We start from the raw sequence: 19,461 nt of genomic DNA, 5'->3' as shown, positions 1-19,461 counted from the left end.
GATTTAAAGACAGAGAGACAACCTGTGTGCCCGTCCCATCTCCCCCTCTGTCTCTCTGCCTTTCTCTCTGGATGTTGACTGAATTCATTTTTGGGATATGAAGGATTTATCTAGTCTATGTTAGAAGGAGGAGGCAAAGAAAACGCACGCGTTTCCCTCTCTCTCTCTCTCTCTCTCTCTCTCTCTCTCTCTCTCTCTCTGTCTTCCTCTCTCCCTCTCTTCCTCTCCCTCTCCCCCCCCCCCTCTTTCTCTCCCTCCGCTTTCTGGATGTGAAGCAGCATGCGGCCCGGTGAGAGCTTAGAGGGCTCGCGCTCGGCTCGCGGAAGATGTATTGATGTTAATGATATTACTAATAGCGGCACGGAACGCTGTCTCGCGCACCCCTCGTCGGCTAAGACGAGGATGAAGAGGGGGACGACGAAGAGGAGGCTGAGAGGGATGAACGAGAGGATGACGGACGGAGGGATGACGGTGATGCGCTGTTTTCTGTGGAGTCTCGTTCTATGCTCGCTCTCCTCGCGCGCGCAAGGTAAGGGGATGCGACACGCGCACACATACACACACGCAGCAGTCATGGGCGCACTCACGCGCAGTGACATAAACGCCCTCGCTCACTCGCGCGCTCGCGCAAACACTCGCGGTTTGGGTGAGACTGGGGTGCTGAGTTTTTTTTTTGCTCTCTCTCTACTGCAGTCATGATAAAGATGCTGCTTCTTCTATGCGCGTGTGGGGTGACGGAGTGTGTGTGAGGGTGTCTGCGGGCGTGCGCGAGGATGTCTGTGAGGTGTCTATGCACTGTGTGTGAGTGAGAGGGGAGATGTGCGTGAGGGCGCGCGAGGTGCGTGCGTTGGATGTATGGTGTGTTGCGGAGCAGAGAGGAGAAATAGAAATTGGCTTACAGGGAGGATGAAGGGAAAGAAGGAGAGAGGGATAGAACCGGCAACAGCCTCTTCCCTTCCTTCCTTCCTTCCTTCCTTCCCTCCTTCCTTCTTTCCTTTCCTTATTTTCTGCTTGCTTCAGTTCCCCCCCCCCCTCCCTCTCTCTCCATCCCTCTCTTCAATACTGCCATTGAGCTGGTAGCCAATAAATATTCTTGCGGTAGCTCTTGGGCTGTGGCAGCGAACGTGAGCTGCTTATACCAAAGTGTGTGCAGGAGTGTGTTTGTCTGTGTGTGTGTGGGTTTGTGCGTGCGTGTGTGTGAACGTGAGTTGTTTATAGTGATGAGGCCCAGGCCTTACACAGCATTTTATCCCCCAAATTTCTACCACCGTGCCCATTTGTCCCTCTCCTGCTGTATTTCGGTTAAAAGATGTTATATAATGCTGGTGTCTCCCCCTTTCTCTGGCTCTCACACACACTTTCGCACTTTGTCGNCCTCCTCTCGCTGTCTTGAGTGAAATAGGATGTTAAAATATTCACAGTATAGCACACTCTCCCACTTTCTTTGTCTGTCTGCATCTTGGTCTTCCTCTGCTTTACATTTTGACTTTCTCTGTCTGATCTCGCTCAGACACACACTGGAGCTAACACACATACACTCACGCAAACACACCCATTGCTGCGTCAGGTGAGGCTTCAGTGGTATGGAAACTAACGGACCATTCATCACCGTATCTTCAGAAGAGGAAGGGAGAGGAGGATGAAGCGGAGGAGGCAAAAAATGGATAGGGAGGAAGAGGCTGGAGGGGAGATTGAGAGACTGGAAATGGGCTCGTGAGGAAGTGAGGCAGGAAATGAATAAGGGAAAGAGGTTTCTAAGTAACTTGCAAACTACGTGGGTTAAGAACTAGTGAGCAGAGAGAGTTTGTTTTGTTTGTGAAGAGTACAGGAAGACAAAGGTAACCTGAAAAAGCCAACGACTGTAGCAGCTTTTGAGAACCATTTGTCATTGCCATTGTAAAGTCAGCATGATCCTCCAGTGTAGGGAGATCATGTGTAGGCTGACGGAGCAGAAATATAATGGATTTCTACAGTGATTAAACAAATCGACACTGGGAACGTCTAGACACTTGGCTTTGCACCACCACAAGAATGTAGTTTTACTCTTTAAACAATACCCAGGAATATCCAGGCTTTTTGTAGCCTATTTGGAAAGGCTTTTTTTTATGGTCTGATGGACAGATGAGAGATTGTGATTTGGAGGGTGTCGAACGAACAAAGACAAGAAAAGGTGGGATTTCCTCAGGCACAAAAGATCTCATTTTAAAGCCTTGGGGGACACAGATCTTGGCTGACACTGATCTCCTCATGGCTTTCTGTGAGAGACCTCATAGTGTCAGATACTCCTCGTGGTATAAACATGGTCAAATTCAGGCTTCTTCAAGGGAGTTAAATGCAAATTCTCATTAGGATTAATAAAATGTCAAAGGTGGATATAGAAGTTGGCAAAGCCAGCAAGCAAATAACATCACTTTTTTAAGTGTCAAGGCTGAGCAGGAAGGTAAATAAATGTGTAATTAAATGTCCCCTTGATCCATGCTGACATTTTGGGGACCAAGGCTTTAAAAAGAGGCTGGAAAATTAAAACCAGCCACCAGCCAAATGCTGTTACATTTTGGCTGTGGCTGGCGAATTAGTCTACTCTACCGGCCATTGGCAGGTAACCAATCATTGTATGGACCCGCAATTCTGTTCTGAAAAACCAATCTAGAAGGTAAAGTAATGAAATAATGGATTCACACGCCGGTGTAGCCAGTGGACAAAAACATTAATACCTCAGCTTGCATGACATGTTTGACACAAAGATACAGCGCCGTTCCCAGAGTAGGCTTTTGTCATGATACTTGGTTTTAATTGAGGAGTGTGTTGCACTACAATGAGGTCAAGAGGACAGTCTTAGAGAGGGGTGATGAAAGGTTTCAGCTTGCTTTGGACCCTGTCTGACAGGTTGTCATGGAAGTGTTACTCTTTTTGTATATTTTTTAATGCCTTGCAATTTAATGTGGAAGTTTATGTGAAAAAAATGAACTTGAAATGAAGTTTCCCTCTAAGTCAGATGCTGAAAAATTGCTGTACTTGTCCTCTGCTCTTCCTCTTCCCCCTGATCCCCTCTTCTCTGTTTCATCCGCTCTCCTCTCCTCCTCCTCCCCGCTGCTCCGCTCAGCTTAACTCCACCTCTCCTCTCTTCCTCTCTCCTGTCCCCTGCCCCTCTGTTTTCCTCTCCTCTGCTCAGCACTTCTTCTGTGCTCTCATCTCTCCTCCGGGCTCCCTCTCTTCCTTTTCGTCTGTCAGATTTGTCCTGTGGCTCCAGAGGCTTAATTTACTCACCAAACATACTAAATCGCACATGTGCGCACATGCACACAAGACAAAACCCACACACATTTTTCACCGTCTCCCAGACTCTTAAATGTATTCTGGGCTACATTCAGCCTGTCAGAATCAAACTGAGAGCTGCGTTCCAGCCTCGCAACCTGCACCTTTGCAATAGATCTATGTTTGAGCTTCTTTTCAGCACCACCTCTAGGATTAACCTAACTGCAGATTTTTACTGACAGTTTGGATTTCATCAGCACTCAATCAGTGGACTAATACTGATCAGTCATCTCGTAGTAATCATCCTTTAGACAGTTTGGTAATCTGTGTCTGGTCATCGGTGGGGTGAGGAATTAAAACAGGTTTCTCTTAAGGCTAGTCTAAAGCATGTGACCAACTAATTAAACCAGATGGCTAAAAATAGCTAATTTAATTTACATTGACTAGCTATGGAAATGTAGTGCTTTGTTCTTGCAACATGGCTAAATTGAAATTTATCAGTCATCCCCTGGTAGCGTCTAGTAATTTAATGCTGGTCATCAGTGTTAAATTGGACAGGCTGTCAGGCGCAGTGAAATGGTCCTCCAACCAGGTTTTATAACCCATCCCTGGATATCAGAGATTGATTGGTGCGGTTTACAACTCCGATGTTGATTATAAGTCATTGATTGATGTCATCCATTAACGCGCCACTGCTAGTCATTTACCTGTGTTAGTTACTGGTTGAGCACTTTGGTAATCACTCTCTGCTGTCAATTATGGATTGATATGCAACGTACAATTAATAATAAGGTTTACTGGTGGGCTCGGAGGCATAAGATTATGCCTGCATTGACGAGCACAGGGGGATACCATCTCTTTGTCTTTCTCTGCTGAATTCACACGTAAACAGACATGGGTTTGGACTATTAGTACACTGTGTACACACACGCCAAGGCAGACGAGCACTCTCACACTCAACATTAGCGCAACACAGACTCTCTAACACACATTTAATCCTGTGGCTTATGGCTGGTTTCTCAGGGAGCGAGATGTGTCTGTCGCAGAGTCAGCCTCTGATCATATAAATACTTTTGACTTAGTGAGGAAGAAAGTGAGAGAAAAGGGGGGAAGATGGGGAGGCGGGAATGGGAAAGAGTAAGGTGTGTGTGTCTTCATATCCTCAACTCCATTCTCTCCTCATCTGTCCCTCTTGACTTTCATTCACCTAATCCTCTCCCGCATTTCCAACCAACAACTTGTAATTACTTGTTTTTCCTTCCTCACCTCTCCTCCTTCAACTCACTGTCAACATTCAGTACTAAAGCCGGAAGTAGTATGGCAGCATAATGCAGCAGAAGGAAATGTAAGGGTGGGGACCTCAAGCTATTTAATTTCATTTATTTTATTTCAAAGGACAACGCACATTAATCAACATTTCTGTAAATGTGACAGGGTTAGCCAGCTGGCTAATTTTCAACTGTAGTCTTTTAGCAAGATGTTTTGAAACCAATAAAACCACTAAAAGCTGGTGTTGACATTTTTGATATTTAACCAAAAGCAGATTTTTTCTTTAAACCTTAACAGTGGCTTTAGTTCTATAAATGTAACTCTGTCTCAAAAGCCATTACCCGAGTTTGGAACCAAACATTTAACAGTTAAGATTTTGCTCATAGGTTCAAAATGAACACATTTGGTTTAATGATGTAATGATACCAAAATTTAAACAAAAAAAAAAGTCCTAAACACACAAAAAAGGATACATTTTTTTCTTCTTTAAATTAACCTGCACAAAGTACTGGTACAGAAGCATTCACTAAACACATGCCTCCAGTCATGTGGTGGGTTTGTTGGTAGAAAGAATGCAGTAAGCCAGTGTATCATCATATATCGGTTTGTATGATGTCTTACAAAAAAATGCAAACACAGCAGTATGTATGATTTCCTATGAATGACCCTAGATACTTGTGTACTTAACATAAAGTTACGTAAGTTAGGTTTAGGGAAGTAAATTTATGTAGGTTATGTTTGGGAAAAGAAACATGGAGATAATGTACCTCAGAATAACTCAAAGTTCACTTGGTTTCACAATGGACACAAACACCAGTCTCCAGGGAGGAAGTCCTGTGTTGTTGGACCCATCCACCACCCTAACCTGTGTCCTTAGACGGACTTTAATAATAATAATAATAATAATAATAATAATAATACATTTTATTTATAGGCAATAATAATAAAACAATCAGTAAAACATGACAATCAAAAAACGCAAAACATAACGTCATACATAAAACAGCAGTAAAGTGCAACAGTGTGGTCATTCCAGTCCAGATTAAAGGGAGTGCGCCTGTCTGAAAAGTTGAGTTTTGAAGGAGGTGACAGAGTCCGAGTGTTTTATGTTTTTATGTCCTGCGGTAGAGAGTTCCAGAGCAGAAGACTGGAGGCCGAGCGGCTGAAGGCTCTAGACCCCGTGGTGGGTAAGTGAGCAGGTGGGAGGGTGAGTTGAATGGAGGAGGTGGACCTGAGAGTACGGCTGGGTCTTTAATCACATGATTGCAGCCTTTACAATAACGTAGGTTATGCAATAATTCTGGTGCATTACCTTTGATAGGTATACATACGAGCAGTGCATGAGAACAGTCTGTGTACGCCACAGGTTGAGGACCAGTTGATTTTCTTCCCCGCTGTTTCATCTGTGCAGCCTTAGGTTGAAAATCTGACTGTAGATCTGTTTTTGTTTTAATATCTTTGGTCCTTTTGATACTATCAAATGTAGAAGTTACCGAGATTGTATTGTTTTAAACATGTGGTATTAAAAAAAGTATCAAACTGTTGATAGTTTTGACAACCCTCATCTGGTTCAGTAACGACCTACAGAGAAGTTCTGTCATGATACTGGGATTTCAAAGTTTGATACAATACCATGAAGAATATCGATATTTAATACCATTTTCGATACCATGGGGAAAATTGAAATTAAGCACATACGATTTAAAACATTTATTTATAGATACATTTTATAAGGCTGAAAGATGACAATGACAACTTTATTTTTCTTGGTTAATCACAAGAGTACGGCAGAATGGCTGAAGTAAACATTAAAAGTAAAGAGATAACAAAAAAGTGCAGTGGATACCAGAGTATCTATACTGAGATAAAATGAGTATTGGAACCATTTAAGATATTTAGAATGAATATATGTATATCGCTATATCAATATTTTTGACAACACCAATACAGAATATGCTAAATATCTTAGCAGGGATCATTTTTCTGGAGATGCAGGCAGCATTAGTTTTTTCATTTCATTCATTTTTTGTCATTGCACAATACAGTGTTGCACAACAAAATGCACTTGTGGTCAATTCAGGCCACACAAAGCTTGTTTTCCTAACACAAAATTGTTGCCCATGAATTGAATTCTTTGGATGGAGATGACCACTTCCCTAGCAGCAAGGTTGAGTGTGTGTTGCTTCACATTTCCTGATGAATTTGAAGCCTTTGATATTTTCCAACATTAGAGGGCATTGCAATTTCAGTTATAGTTCTCCCTCTATGTCTTTTTTTTATTTCGTTTGTGCGCTCAGCACTCCTTCTCTCACAGTGTCATTGCCTTGAAAATCCTTGGATTCTAGTGTTACTGCTTTAGCTGTACTGGGAACTCCCCTGTTGAGTACTGAGCAAGTGTGTGTTTTATTGTGTAAATTCATATTCTTGATATTTGGCTGCTCCATACTCAGTAGTGTTTCCTCTCCATCCATCTTCTTCCACCCCTAATCGCCCATTCTTCTCTTCCCTTACCTCCTCCTACCAGCATTCACCCATGATGAATTTATAATCACCTCCTTTCTCACATCCCACATCTGCCATCTCCCTTCATCCCTTCTTCCTTTAGTTTCTGTCCGCCATTAGTCTTGCTTCTCCTCTTTCCCCTCTCCTCCCCTGCTCCATCCAGCCCCTTTCCTTAGAGAATTTGTTATAAGTGTTGATTGTAATAGGTCGGCACTCACAGGGTAACGCTCTGATAATCTCTCATGTGTGTTTTCCGTCTCAGCCAACAAACAGGGTAAGCATTCAATTCCTGCACGCAGATTGCCAGCCGAATTGGTGTGTTTTTAAATTGCCACAGAGCCAAATCTACTCATGTATTTCAGATTTGTGTTTGTCTGCCATGATTTCAGAAATGTCAGCTCGCACATATTGAACAGGCTGCTAAATTGAAAGAAGTGATAATTTTGCCATGCAAATTGGACTTAAGAGAGTGTGTACTCCAGTGAGCGGTTCCAGCTGTTCCTGGGCCCTGTGGATCCATAACAGCTTTTTATGTACAATTGCTCTTTTCCTCCAAGGTCTAGTGCAAATGTGCATTTACAGACTGGTGTCGTGAGTGTAATAAGTGAAAGCATAATTCATCATAGTTGAATGCAAAGACATGGTGGCGTCCTGCAGGAGCCATCAGCAAATAAAACTGTGCCATCCACTAACTGTAAAAATACTGATAGAATTTTAGTTAGTATATTTTGAATGTGTCTCTTATGTGTTTTGCTGTTGAATCTTTACTATAATTCTGTGTATAATATCCAACATTCCATTAAATGCACACATACGCACGCACACACAAATCAAATGCATTGCTTAAGTCACTATGAAGCGTTCCAAATATGAAACAAGGCTCTGATTAAAGGCCCGTCAAATTGGGAAAATCAACTGTGTTTCTCAATTACGCCAAAAGGTAACTTTTGGGAGATATGAGGTTTCTGAAGAGCACATGCGTTGTGTACGTACACATTAACTCAGACACACACGTAGACACGTGTACACGAAAACACAATCTGTCAGTCTTTCGTAGCCTCTTCATTATTTCAAAGATGATTAGAAGTAGACATGACGTGAACATGTTGAGTGGGCAAGCACACACACACGCACACACAGTCGCTCTGACACACTAATAAATACACAAAATTTTGTTGGGCACATAAAGATAGCATGTGTTACCCTGAGGGTGTGACCGCAAACACACAAGCACACACACTTACACATGAATATGAACAGGGACAGGACACACACACACACACACACACACAGAGTTGCTCTGATGCGTTACAGGAAAGGCAGATGAGAAATTAACAAAGACAGACAGTCTCGTATCCAGCTGGTGCTTGGTGTGTGTGTGTGTGTGTGTGTGTGTGTGTGTGTGTGTGTGTGTGTGTGTGTGTGTGTGTGTGAGAGAGAGAGAGAGAGAGAGAGAGAGAGAGAGAGAGAGAGAGAGAGAGAGAGAGAGAGAGAGAGAGAGAGGTGTTCTAATCTATGTAAAGAAACAGGCAACATGGCCAATATAGGAGGAGCTATTTCTTCTAAGATGGAACCTTGGATTAAAATGGGAAGCTGTGTGCACAGGAATCCTTCTATATAGATGGATGGGCATATAAACAGAAGTGTCGGTCAAAGGTTCGATCCCTGGTGACAGCTAGTCTGTCCCTGTCAGACTGTCCTTGAGGGAGGTGCTGATGCCCTTAATGACCATGTGCTCTCTGGGGAAAATGCATGCAGTATAGCTGTCAGTAAATTCCTACAAGACCAGCACCACAACAGAGCTGAAATGACACAAATAATGCAGAATGTAAAGACACAGAAAAGCTTGTTGATTATCGTGGTGAAAGCAGGCTATGTTCATCATAAAAGTTCGACAGACCAAATCATGTTGATGTCATGGCAACCTGAGATTAACTTGAGCTAAATACATTTTGTGCCAGTCCTGTCACTTTGCCTTTTGATTCGTACCTATTTTAGTAATTTGGCTGTCACTGTCTTCACTACCTTATAGGTGGCTTGTGCTAGTGAAGGAAAAGAAAGGTCAGATGCAGTGGACAGCATTCGTTCATCTTAAAGAAAACAAATGGACCACATTACAATAAATTTAATAATTATATTAGTAATGACTGCTTAATTTAAGGGGAGCAACAAGTCCTTTTAATGGGTAGGAAATTATTCCTGTCGCAAATTATTCGCGTATAGCATTCCATTAACTTCAGAGGTTTAGGAAACAGCTCACATGGGCTTTGACTTGAAAACACCTTTTGAATGGGGGTTCACAATAGATAAGGGGCAGTCCAATGAATTACCTTAAACTGGTTTGATTTAATGCAAACCACCTGAACCAGCATCTGTGATTATGACATGTTCTGGCCAATTAAAAGTAGCTTCCATCAGAAACCCTTGACAATGGCGAAATCCAGCTTGTATTGCATCAGTAAATAGCCATATGACAATGCCATTACCATTATATTAAGTTTGTTTATAATGGACTAAAAGAGCTAATTCAGTCATGAACACTTTTGTCAAGGAAAACTTAATTTCCATTTGCAGTATTATATTTGGCAATATGGCTCTGTCCTAGGGCCTCTCTGCCTTTCCTAGGTCTACGCAGGAAGCCTAAGGCAGAAAGAGCACGCCTCTCCACCCTTCTACGTGCCTACATGAAAAGCATAAGGCGGAGAGAGCACACTTCTCCGCCCTGCCACGCGCCTACATGGAAAGCCTAAAGGCAGAGAGAGCACATGTCTCTGTCCTTCCGCACGCAAATGAGGAAAGCTTGAGGCAGAGAGAGAGCAAACCTTCCTGCCCTTCCATGCGCCTACATGGAAAGCCTAAGGCAGGGAGAGCAGCGTCAAAGACCCCCGGGGAACAGATCTGAGCCACCATCAATAACAAACAGAAATGACATTGATAAGTCAGACACAGCATCAAAAGGAGGAGCTGGGGTGGAGGCCGGTTGCAAAGCGGCTCGCAGAGGAAGCAGCAACAGTAGGCAGGCCAGAGCAGTTTAAATAGGGCGCCCTGAATAAGACTTAGTTGCATAGGAAGGAATCATGTGATCTATCAGCTGCTACATCAGTTGATTGGCTGTTTGAGGATCAGCTGATGTAGTTGGGATGTGAGCTGAGCTTGACATCGTGTCCTGCCTGAACTAACACTATGCTCAATTAGTGTCTGACAGACTGTGAGCCGAGCACCTGACAACATGAAGGATATCGATTTCATGGCAAAATGAATCCTTTAAGAAACCTAAAGCTTTGCCAATATGGCAACATTTTGGTTTTGAAGCCGACAATAGAGGTGCACTAACTGACCATGAGCAACGCGGTGTGTCATTTTGAGCTGAACTTTTGTCAAACGCCCTTGAAAGCGCTGCTATGAATGAGAAACAACTGATTTATGAAGTTAATATGAGGAGTTATCCACACAAGACCTTCTTATTTCACGACAAGAATCTAAATAAGGTGGCAGCTGGCTTGAGGGAGATCACTGGGGAGCTGGAAATTTCTGGGAAATGACTATTGTTTATAACAACCTACTTGCTGTTGGCTATATTAAATGCTATTTCCAGTTATTGTCACAATATAAAACGTGTGTTTTCTGTTTAAAAGTACAAACTTGGAAGACAGCAAGAACTCACCCATGTTTTACGTGGTTAAGTCTCCAGATTTCCAGTGCATGGCTGATAGGTAGCCGACACGGTTTGTTTATGTGTAAACGGTAACAGTCACCCATCTTTTACATGGTTACATGGTTCACGTGGTTATGTCTCCAGTCTAGGACTCCCGACGTTGTGCTATGCAACATGATAGTTGGACCCTGGTTTACTGTTAGGACACGGCATAATTTTGCTCCACTCCTGAACGACGTCTAGTACGACACCTAGTGGTAGAATTTGGTATTCTGGTCCGGTCCAGCTCTGAATATCAAACCGGTTTGAACATTTTTAAATCAGCCCTGAATTTCAGAATAGAGATTTCATAAACCTGTTACCTTTTTAGCATATATATATAAAACCTACAAGCAAAACATTTGTAAGCTATTAGTTAAACATGACCACAATCTACATTAACAAGTTATAATTCATCAGTAGCTATATTATACCCTCACCTCAGGTAGTCTAATGATAACTGTGAACTCATAATTAATAGATGTGCTGCATTTTTATCCACAGATGTGTGTACAGTGTTGTAGGTAATAATGTGCAAATGATGTACCAGCAGTGATAATCTTTACTCATGGATATGATATAAAGCGTGGATAAATGGCATCGCTAATGATGTGCTACCCCCATTGAATATGTTTAGAATATGATCTGTAATTTGTCATTGTAATTTAACTCGTCATTAACTCAACTTTTATTTGAGATCCATCATCGCACAATTCAACAAGCTCTCAGTTTCTTTATCTGTTGTAATTAGACAAGTTTACCTCCGATATTTCATGCTTCCCTGCTCTGCTCGTTATATCTCATTTTACTCAGAGGTCTTTGTCTAATGTAGCAATGATGTGATGGATGTCAGATTTTTGGGATGAGATTGTTGCCATGGTGACCATGTGAACATTAAAATCCTGTCAGCTGTTGGTACAGTGCATCACATAGACACGCACACGGATGCACAAAGATGAAAGATATAAAATATGTTGGAGCCAAATAATAAAACTAAAACCAGTTTGATGTTGTTTAAATACACTTTGATGATTTTCTTGGCCCTGTAACTCATATAATGAGTTTAATTGAAACTATTTATAAGAACATGCAGCCATTTTTTAACAAAAACAAATGTTAGATATGATACGTGTCAGTGAAGGTGCAAGAAAACATCCCTTTTAAGTGAGTAGTTCATGCACTAGTTACACATGAGCATCACATAGGGACTTATTAAACAGCTGCAGTAGTTATTTTTAATTATTTGAGCCTTCCAGGTATTATTTTTATGTTTGTGAAAAACAAATTATTTGAATATGTATTTAGTGACGGTAAAATAACAGTCAGGTCTCTAAAGACATGGAAAACTACTCAACACAGGTACACATGACACACACGTGAAGGTAATTTGATTAGTCAGTTTGCTAGACAGTTGAACCCTCCATGAACCCAACTGCAGTCTCTCCTGTCAGATGCAAAAATCTCAACTCAAACCTTTCAACAATTTTAATTACCGTCAATTAAGGATTAAAGTTGACAATTTTTTTTGAAAATGCAGAGTACTATAACTGGTTTAATCCTATCCCATTCAATAATAATCATATAACAAAACATGTTAATTCTGTTTATCCCAGTATGAAAAAATAATAGTGCTTCTGACAGTGCGGGGTGTTGAAGGGGAGAGAAAAACACAGAGCAACAGGGGGTGTTTTTGTGTTTATGTCTGGTGTGTGATGACAGGTATGCCCATGTGCCCCAAACCCACAGAAACATGGCTGCAAGCAGACATCACACACACACACACACACACACACCTCGCAATCTAAACACACACGCACAATCTCACTAGCTCATCACTTTGTGCTGTTATGCACATGAGGATAGTCTATTGTTTGACTGTGTTATTAAATTAATCCCCCCGTCCCGTGATCATAAACAGATTGTTTTATTTTATTTTGACATTTCACAACACGTCTTAATCTTTGCAAGCAAGAACGTTGTTTAATTATTATTATTATTATTATAATTATTCAGTCATGCTTACATGCATATGCACCCCTTGTCTCCTCCTGCAGTCTTATTCGCTGGGAGTCTCAGAGCTCTGCAGGTGATGCATTTCCTACCCTAAGTGATGATGTATTTCCTGTCTGAGTCTTGCGCCTTGGGAGCCTTTTTGTACTGTTGTTCATTCTGTCTATGTGTGTGTGTGTTTTTCTGTGCACAGGACTTTTTTTCCTGTACGTGTGTGTGCATGTGCATGTGTGTGCTTGTCTGCTTCATTCCCAGAGAAGACTCATTTCCCCAGCAGGCCCTGTCAGGCTGTTTCTGGGCGCACTCAGTTCACAGCTGGAGGCTACTGCTGTCACCTGCTTACCTAACATCCCTCTCTCCTCTCCTCTCCTCTCCTCTCCTCTCCTCTCCTCTCCTCTCCTCCTTCAGTCTTAACATTAGTTAAAGTATGTATCCCCATATAACACTCACTAATTCATATGGGTGCAGCTTTCTACAAAATAAGCTAAAGTGAAAGGGAGCTGGTCCTTTATAGTTGGCAATAAAATCACTCCAAAGAGACTGTGCAGCCAAACGATTGCACTGAGAGTCTACAAGTCCTATTTTTACACCAGTATTTAGCGCAAGTCTTCACTAAAATTGCTGTTTTCTAAAGCTTTCATGCTTGGGTGGCCACCAGCATTCTCCAAAAGGAGGACACCTCTGCAGGGCACGCAGGGACACTAACTAAGACAGCTACAGTCACAGTTAATGTGTGTGTATATACCATATTTACACACATATACTATGAAAATAACTCAGAGGCACCAATTTGTCCTCTGCATATGGACATGCAAAGCCCAAACAGCCTAAATTGTGATCAAACAAAGGGGAAGCAGACAGAGAGCAAATGTCAGCATACAGGAAGTAGAAGGTAATTAATTTAATAGCTAAATAACTGACATGTACAAACTTATTTTTGTCTGATGTGCTGGGAAAAGAAGTTTGCACACAGTCATCCCAGAGGTGACCGCATGCAGCTCGCAGACAAAAGCTCAGCAGGGTGTTGCGGTGGACAACAGTAAACGTTTTGATCTTTGACACTGGCCGTCTGTCTCCCCCACACCCCGACCCTACCCCGCTCTCGCTCAGGGTCACCGGGTCAGACAGAGAGCAGATGCTTAACCGCACGACCACAGCCAAACCTGACACCACAACACGTATACCCCCAATCTGTCATCTCCTCTTGTTAAATTATTAGTCTCAGTGGAAGATGTTTGTCACCTGTTTAATTGTCCATCTCGGATTTCTGGTGAAAGAAAAGGGGAGACTGATGAAACAAAAGCTCGATTTAACTCTGCAATCCAGTTGATTGTATCCTATTGATTTACATATGTAGGTGAAGTTTGTGTTGGAAATCCTTGAGTTTATGTTTGCTGAAGACTTAATTGTTGGTAGGGGTCCTCCTGGGATTCATGCCTGGGTTGAATCAGGTGAAGTCTGTATGGACCTGTGTAATTACATGTTCAGTGCAGTGGTTCCCCAAAGGGGGGGCCATGGCCACCCTGTTACAATTGTCGTACCCCCCTGTGGCATGCTCATTTCTTGAGGTAGTACAAAGGTAGTAGTATCCTGTGAAACTAGACAACTTAAGGCATGCATTGACACCAACTATCTTGGCATAGCTTGTCAGAAGGGGGGGCCAAATAACACTCCACGTTTAGGTTCAATTTTAGCAAGGGAACAACTGGCATGGCCATTTTCAAAGGGGTCTAGACCTGAAAGTGGGTTCTATGGGTATCCACAAGTCTCCCCTTGTTCTCAGTAAATGTTTTGCTCCTTACAATCAATGTACTCCTTCAGATTAAAGCTGTATATTGTCTTTTTATGGAAAAGGATAACTATCTGAAGACTGATGGATTGCCTAACATATGTGTATACAGATACATAACACATTAAGACAGGATTGTTGTGGATTTTCAGTGCCCCCCTTTGTCCACCCCTATGAGTATTGACTGATGAAAGCAAAGAGTCTCTAGCTAATTAATTCCATCACCTATAACAAACCTCCTAGTCTTATATCTAACTCTATTATTTGTTTGGATATGTTTTCTGATAAGGCAGGTTTGTGTGAATAGCTCAGATACAGCAAACAACATGGATAATCATTAGGCTAAAAGATGTTTTTGTTCTTTGGCAAGCTTCCTGTGATACACTTTGTATCTGTTGCATTTGGTGCCAATGTTCCTTTAGGTTTTATGTGGTTTTACAAAACCTACGACAGAAGCTAAGTGCCTCTTTGGCTTGAAAAGCATGGCAAACAATTTAATCTCCATTTTGTTGTTAATAGAAAACCATAACCTTTTTTTTTTTTTTTTTTGGTTGCGACACTTTTCTTCTCCATCCAAATTTCCTTAAAAAAAGTATTAGTTATTGTAGTTAAATTAAGTTAACCTACTAATTGCAGGTTATTTACAATGCTGTATTATGTATTATATGTTTTAACAGGACAATGAAAACAAATTACAAATGAAAAAAACCTTTTGGGGGGCACAAAAGCAGAAATATATTAAAGATCTTTTTCATTTGAAGCTCATTCATGTCATTATTGAACTATAGTTTAGAAATGTGTTAAACATTGGCCCAAAGCCCAATGCCAGGTGTAATATGGTCTCATAGCACCTCTCACATTGCCAAATGATGTTTCCACCTTGCTGCTGATCTCTTGAGGTAATTTACTGTATATCCTTCAACAAACAAAAAGAGCAGAAGGCTATTCCAAGTACTAGTCAATGTCCAACTGCCTGGCAGAGGTAGAGCTGAAATGAGTTTCTGAGATCAAAAGAAACAGAACGATAAAAGGATAAAAGGGATTGGAAAGATAAAAGGATTTGAGTCACTGGATCAGAATTGCTCCTTTATAGAGCAGAAATCAACAGAATTAAAATCCATTCAAACACAAGGAACCCTGGACTCCACATATGTCATGAAGGTCACTGCGCCCAAAAGACATTTCTCCGGACTTCATACATTTGATCAGGTTGAGTTCCAACAAAGAGATTTTTCTTATGCTCCACAAAAGTAGTCCACAAAGCATCTCTGCTCAGATATCTGTCAGCGGTATAAACTTTTTGCTGTTCATTTTTGCTCTTATTTTTTCCAAGTTAACAGAGATGATGGGAGAAGAGAAGATGACATGAGGGGAACATAAGTGATGTATCCTTGGTCATCGATCTATGAGCCAAGGTTGTATGGACTTTTTGTTATCAGTGGTGAAAGAAGTGCTCAGATCTATTTACCCAACTGAATGTAGCAATGCTACAGTTAGAAAATACTGTCTTACAAGTACTGCATTCAAATTTTTTCTTAAAGGAACAGGGTGAGGGATTTAGTGGCATCTAGCGGTGAGGATTGCAGTTTGCAACCAGCCAAACTTCCCCCTTGTGACAAGTACGAAGTCCTGATTAGACTTCTTTCAATGTTCATTTATCAGGAGGTTTTTACCAGGAGCCAAAACAAACGGACCATGTGAGTAAAACCAGTAAAAAACCAACAACACGTTTACACCGTCAAGTAAAAGTACAAAAGTATTAGCATGAAAATGTACTTAAATTACCAATAGTAAAAGTACTCATTATGCAGAATGGCCCATTTCAGATATTGATGAATTTGTGTTTTTATCACTTTAATATTGCAGCTAGTTAAAGTGGCACTCATTTTGTATTTCTAATCTAAATCTGCAAAGTAATTAGTAACTAAAGCTTTACATTAAATATAGTGGAGTAAAAGGTAGAGTATTTTCCTCTGAAGTGTTGTGGAGTAGAAGTATGAAGTAGCATAAAAGGGAAACACTGTAGTAAGTACAAGTATCTCAAAATTCTAGGTAAATACAGTACTTCAATTAATGTATGTTGTAATGTTCAGTAAATAGTTACATTCCACTACAGTTTGTCGTACATGCCCACTGACATCGAGTGTTTGAAGGCAAATGCGAGTAACTTCTGCCTGCAGATGGGAAACGAGCCAGCATCCCTCGGACCAGTCTGTTCTGATCTGAGAGCCACTTTGGCTGTAAATTTAACAGGCTGGGAACATTTAGAAAGCCCCAGTCACCAAGGTTTAAATATTAATTTGATGCCCTTTGCGCATGCATGCAGTATTTAACTTAAACGACTCCACTCATTTAAGCTCTGGTGTTGATCTGGTTAAGCCATTAACCTAGTTCTGTGATTTATTTTGTGTTTTCAATTACAGTTGAAAATACAGGCCAGCTGTTGTCGCACATAATGAAATCGAGGAGGATTATGGATTATATGGATTACATCTATTCATTTGTCCTTCAAATGTATGTGAGACCCCGCTAATTGGAGTTTGATGAATTTTGGGAGTGATGCATCTTGCTGTTTTACACAAGATGATCCAAGGAAGTGCTACATGTCAAACAAATGTCATCTTTTTCTTAGTGCTTCTGTCAATTATGCAGATGACATGTTGATTGCTGACCTTTGTTAGATGTAGATGTAAGCAGTAATACAGCTACATATTGAATTATTTTTATTCATACTGAGAAGAGGCAGTTTGCTCTTTCCATAAAAAGGCTAGGCATGTGGATTTATGTGGTGGCTATGTAGGTCTTACTGGCCTGTCTACTTCAGTCATTAGGGGTGATACCTCAGATTAATGACATATATTACCTTGAGACAGTCCTTGTGATTTGAATTTGAAAGGCTAATAGACCTGTTGGGCTCAATTCTTGGACGTGTGAGGTGTAGATTAATATCGGACTGTAAAATTTTGCTTTTGCACAGTGCAGCAAACCAATTACTCGTGCTCTCTCCTATGCCTTTGGTACATAGAGTATACAGTGTATTTACAGAAAAGAGCACAAGACAGAATATATAGAAAGCAAGTATAAGTCTTAAATTCATAACAAGAAACCTATTGTTTCTGCACATAGTGGTAACATAAAAACAGGACTGAATGTTTAAAATGATATGGAAATACATAAATATGAAATAGGTATCAAAAACACAAAACTAAATAAATCAAAATAACTAATAAAAGTAATAAATGCTTTGCATCATTCTGTGTCACATGATTCTCCATGATGGTAATTAGGTATCATAAAAGAATCATTTTGCTGAGCTGGATAGGAGAAAACAGTCAACTCCACATTAGTATTAATCTCATTTTTTTCAGTATTTGTACATCAGTGCCTATGTTTATTTACTTATCCGGATTTATCAAAGGAGATTTAGACGACTTACAACATCAGAATTCTTTTCTATAGACTTGAAAAATGAAACTTAACATTGAGGTTGATGCGGAAACCTTGTACTTGCCATCAGTCTTCACTTTGATGAATAATGAACAAACTCGATGAGCCTCAGTTGTCCTTACTTGAAAGTAAATTTATTACAACATAGATCTGATGTCAGAGAGGATCTTGCTACAGCATGTATGCTTGGACACAGACTAAGACCACACTATAAATAACATTAAATTCACTCAGTTTTATACAGTATGTCCCATGTCATGCAGAATCATGTCTAATCATGCATGACAGAAGAGACAAAAGAAAGTGTAACCCTAGGCCAAGACTGTTTACCATAGGAGTAGAGAACATCGTCAAGATATTCATTCCATCTTAACCTCCAAACATCCAGCATCTCTGAGGCCTTTCAAAAATACCAAAGCAGAACAATGCACAAACCATACATTTCTTCATGTCTAAGAAAATTCTACCCCAGAGGGGAATAGAGTGGACAAACGACATGAAGAACTGGGTTAGAAATTACGTCAAATTTGAATAAAGACAACATATCTTTATATAATGGATTGTGTAATATCCTACGAAAATGCACATACAATGGTTTGTGTAATATGTAACAAATTAGTGCCCCTATGTGTTGGGAAGAGTTTAGGAAAAGAATCATGGTTGGGTGTTGTCATGTTACGTACTTAACGTGACGTTATGCTCTTAGGATGAAATTATGTAGGTAAGATTAGGTTAACGAAAAGAAACATGGTTGGGTATCATCACTACTGTTGGATATCAGACTCTGCATTTTTAACGGTACAGACTAAATGATGTTAGTATTACTGAATACTGATTCATGTTAAATTAATCAATGCCAAATTTTGGTACATAGGGGCACACCTTGGGGAGAACAATGGGTTCAGAAAAGAGGCGAAAGCACCGTGCCACAAGTCGCCCATGGAACTCCTTGGCTGGTTTACAGACATCGGGTACTTTGAAGTGGAGATAACAAAGCTCCATGGCGCCGACAGGTTCAGAAAGGAGTCAGAAGTGTCACCAACTGCCCAGAGGCCATGCGTGATTAGAAAAGAGCAGAAGAACCTCATCATTTGTTGACTGCAGCTTGTTTAAAAATTGCATTATTGTTGTTAGCCTAAAGGAAGAGTAAAGTACTGAAAAATGGTATCGTTGGGTGCTGGTACAGAATTCCAGGTACCGGTACTGATATCGATTCAGATGTGAAGGGTACTCAACCCTAGTCATCACGTTACATACAAGAGTAAAGTTACATAGGTTAGGTTTAGGAAAAGAAACATGGTTGGGCATTTTACATTATGTACTTAATGTAAAGTTACCTTGAAACTTTACACACCTAACATAGAATTACATAGTAAACATAGTGCAGTGACGCAGTGCATTACCTTAAAATCTGAAAGTATTTCAAGAGACGCAAAGTTCACTTGGTTTCGCACGGGACACAAACAGCAGTTTCCTCGAGGGAAATTGTATTTCT

At 40.8% G+C, this 19,461-nt stretch overlaps 1 protein-coding gene across 1 annotated transcript in view; it reads left to right on the top strand.

The window, feature by feature from the left end:
• Positions 1–275: 275 nt before the first annotated feature.
• Positions 276–19,461, top strand: part of csmd3b (CUB and Sushi multiple domains 3b) — a 478,068-nt gene continuing 458,882 nt past the window's right edge. Inside the window, exon 1 of the mRNA XM_050035068.1 lies at positions 276–529. Coding sequence (XP_049891025.1) covers positions 280–529 — 250 coding nt within the window. The 5' untranslated portion in view covers positions 276–279. The remainder of the gene's footprint in view (positions 530–19,461) is intronic.

This window comes from Epinephelus moara, chromosome 22, assembly GCF_006386435.1.
Source record: "Epinephelus moara isolate mb chromosome 22, YSFRI_EMoa_1.0, whole genome shotgun sequence".
Lineage (NCBI taxonomy): Eukaryota > Metazoa > Chordata > Actinopteri > Perciformes > Serranidae > Epinephelus > Epinephelus moara.
The sequence above is the reverse complement of the archived record's forward strand: the minus strand, read 5'-3'. Positions and strand labels throughout refer to the sequence as shown.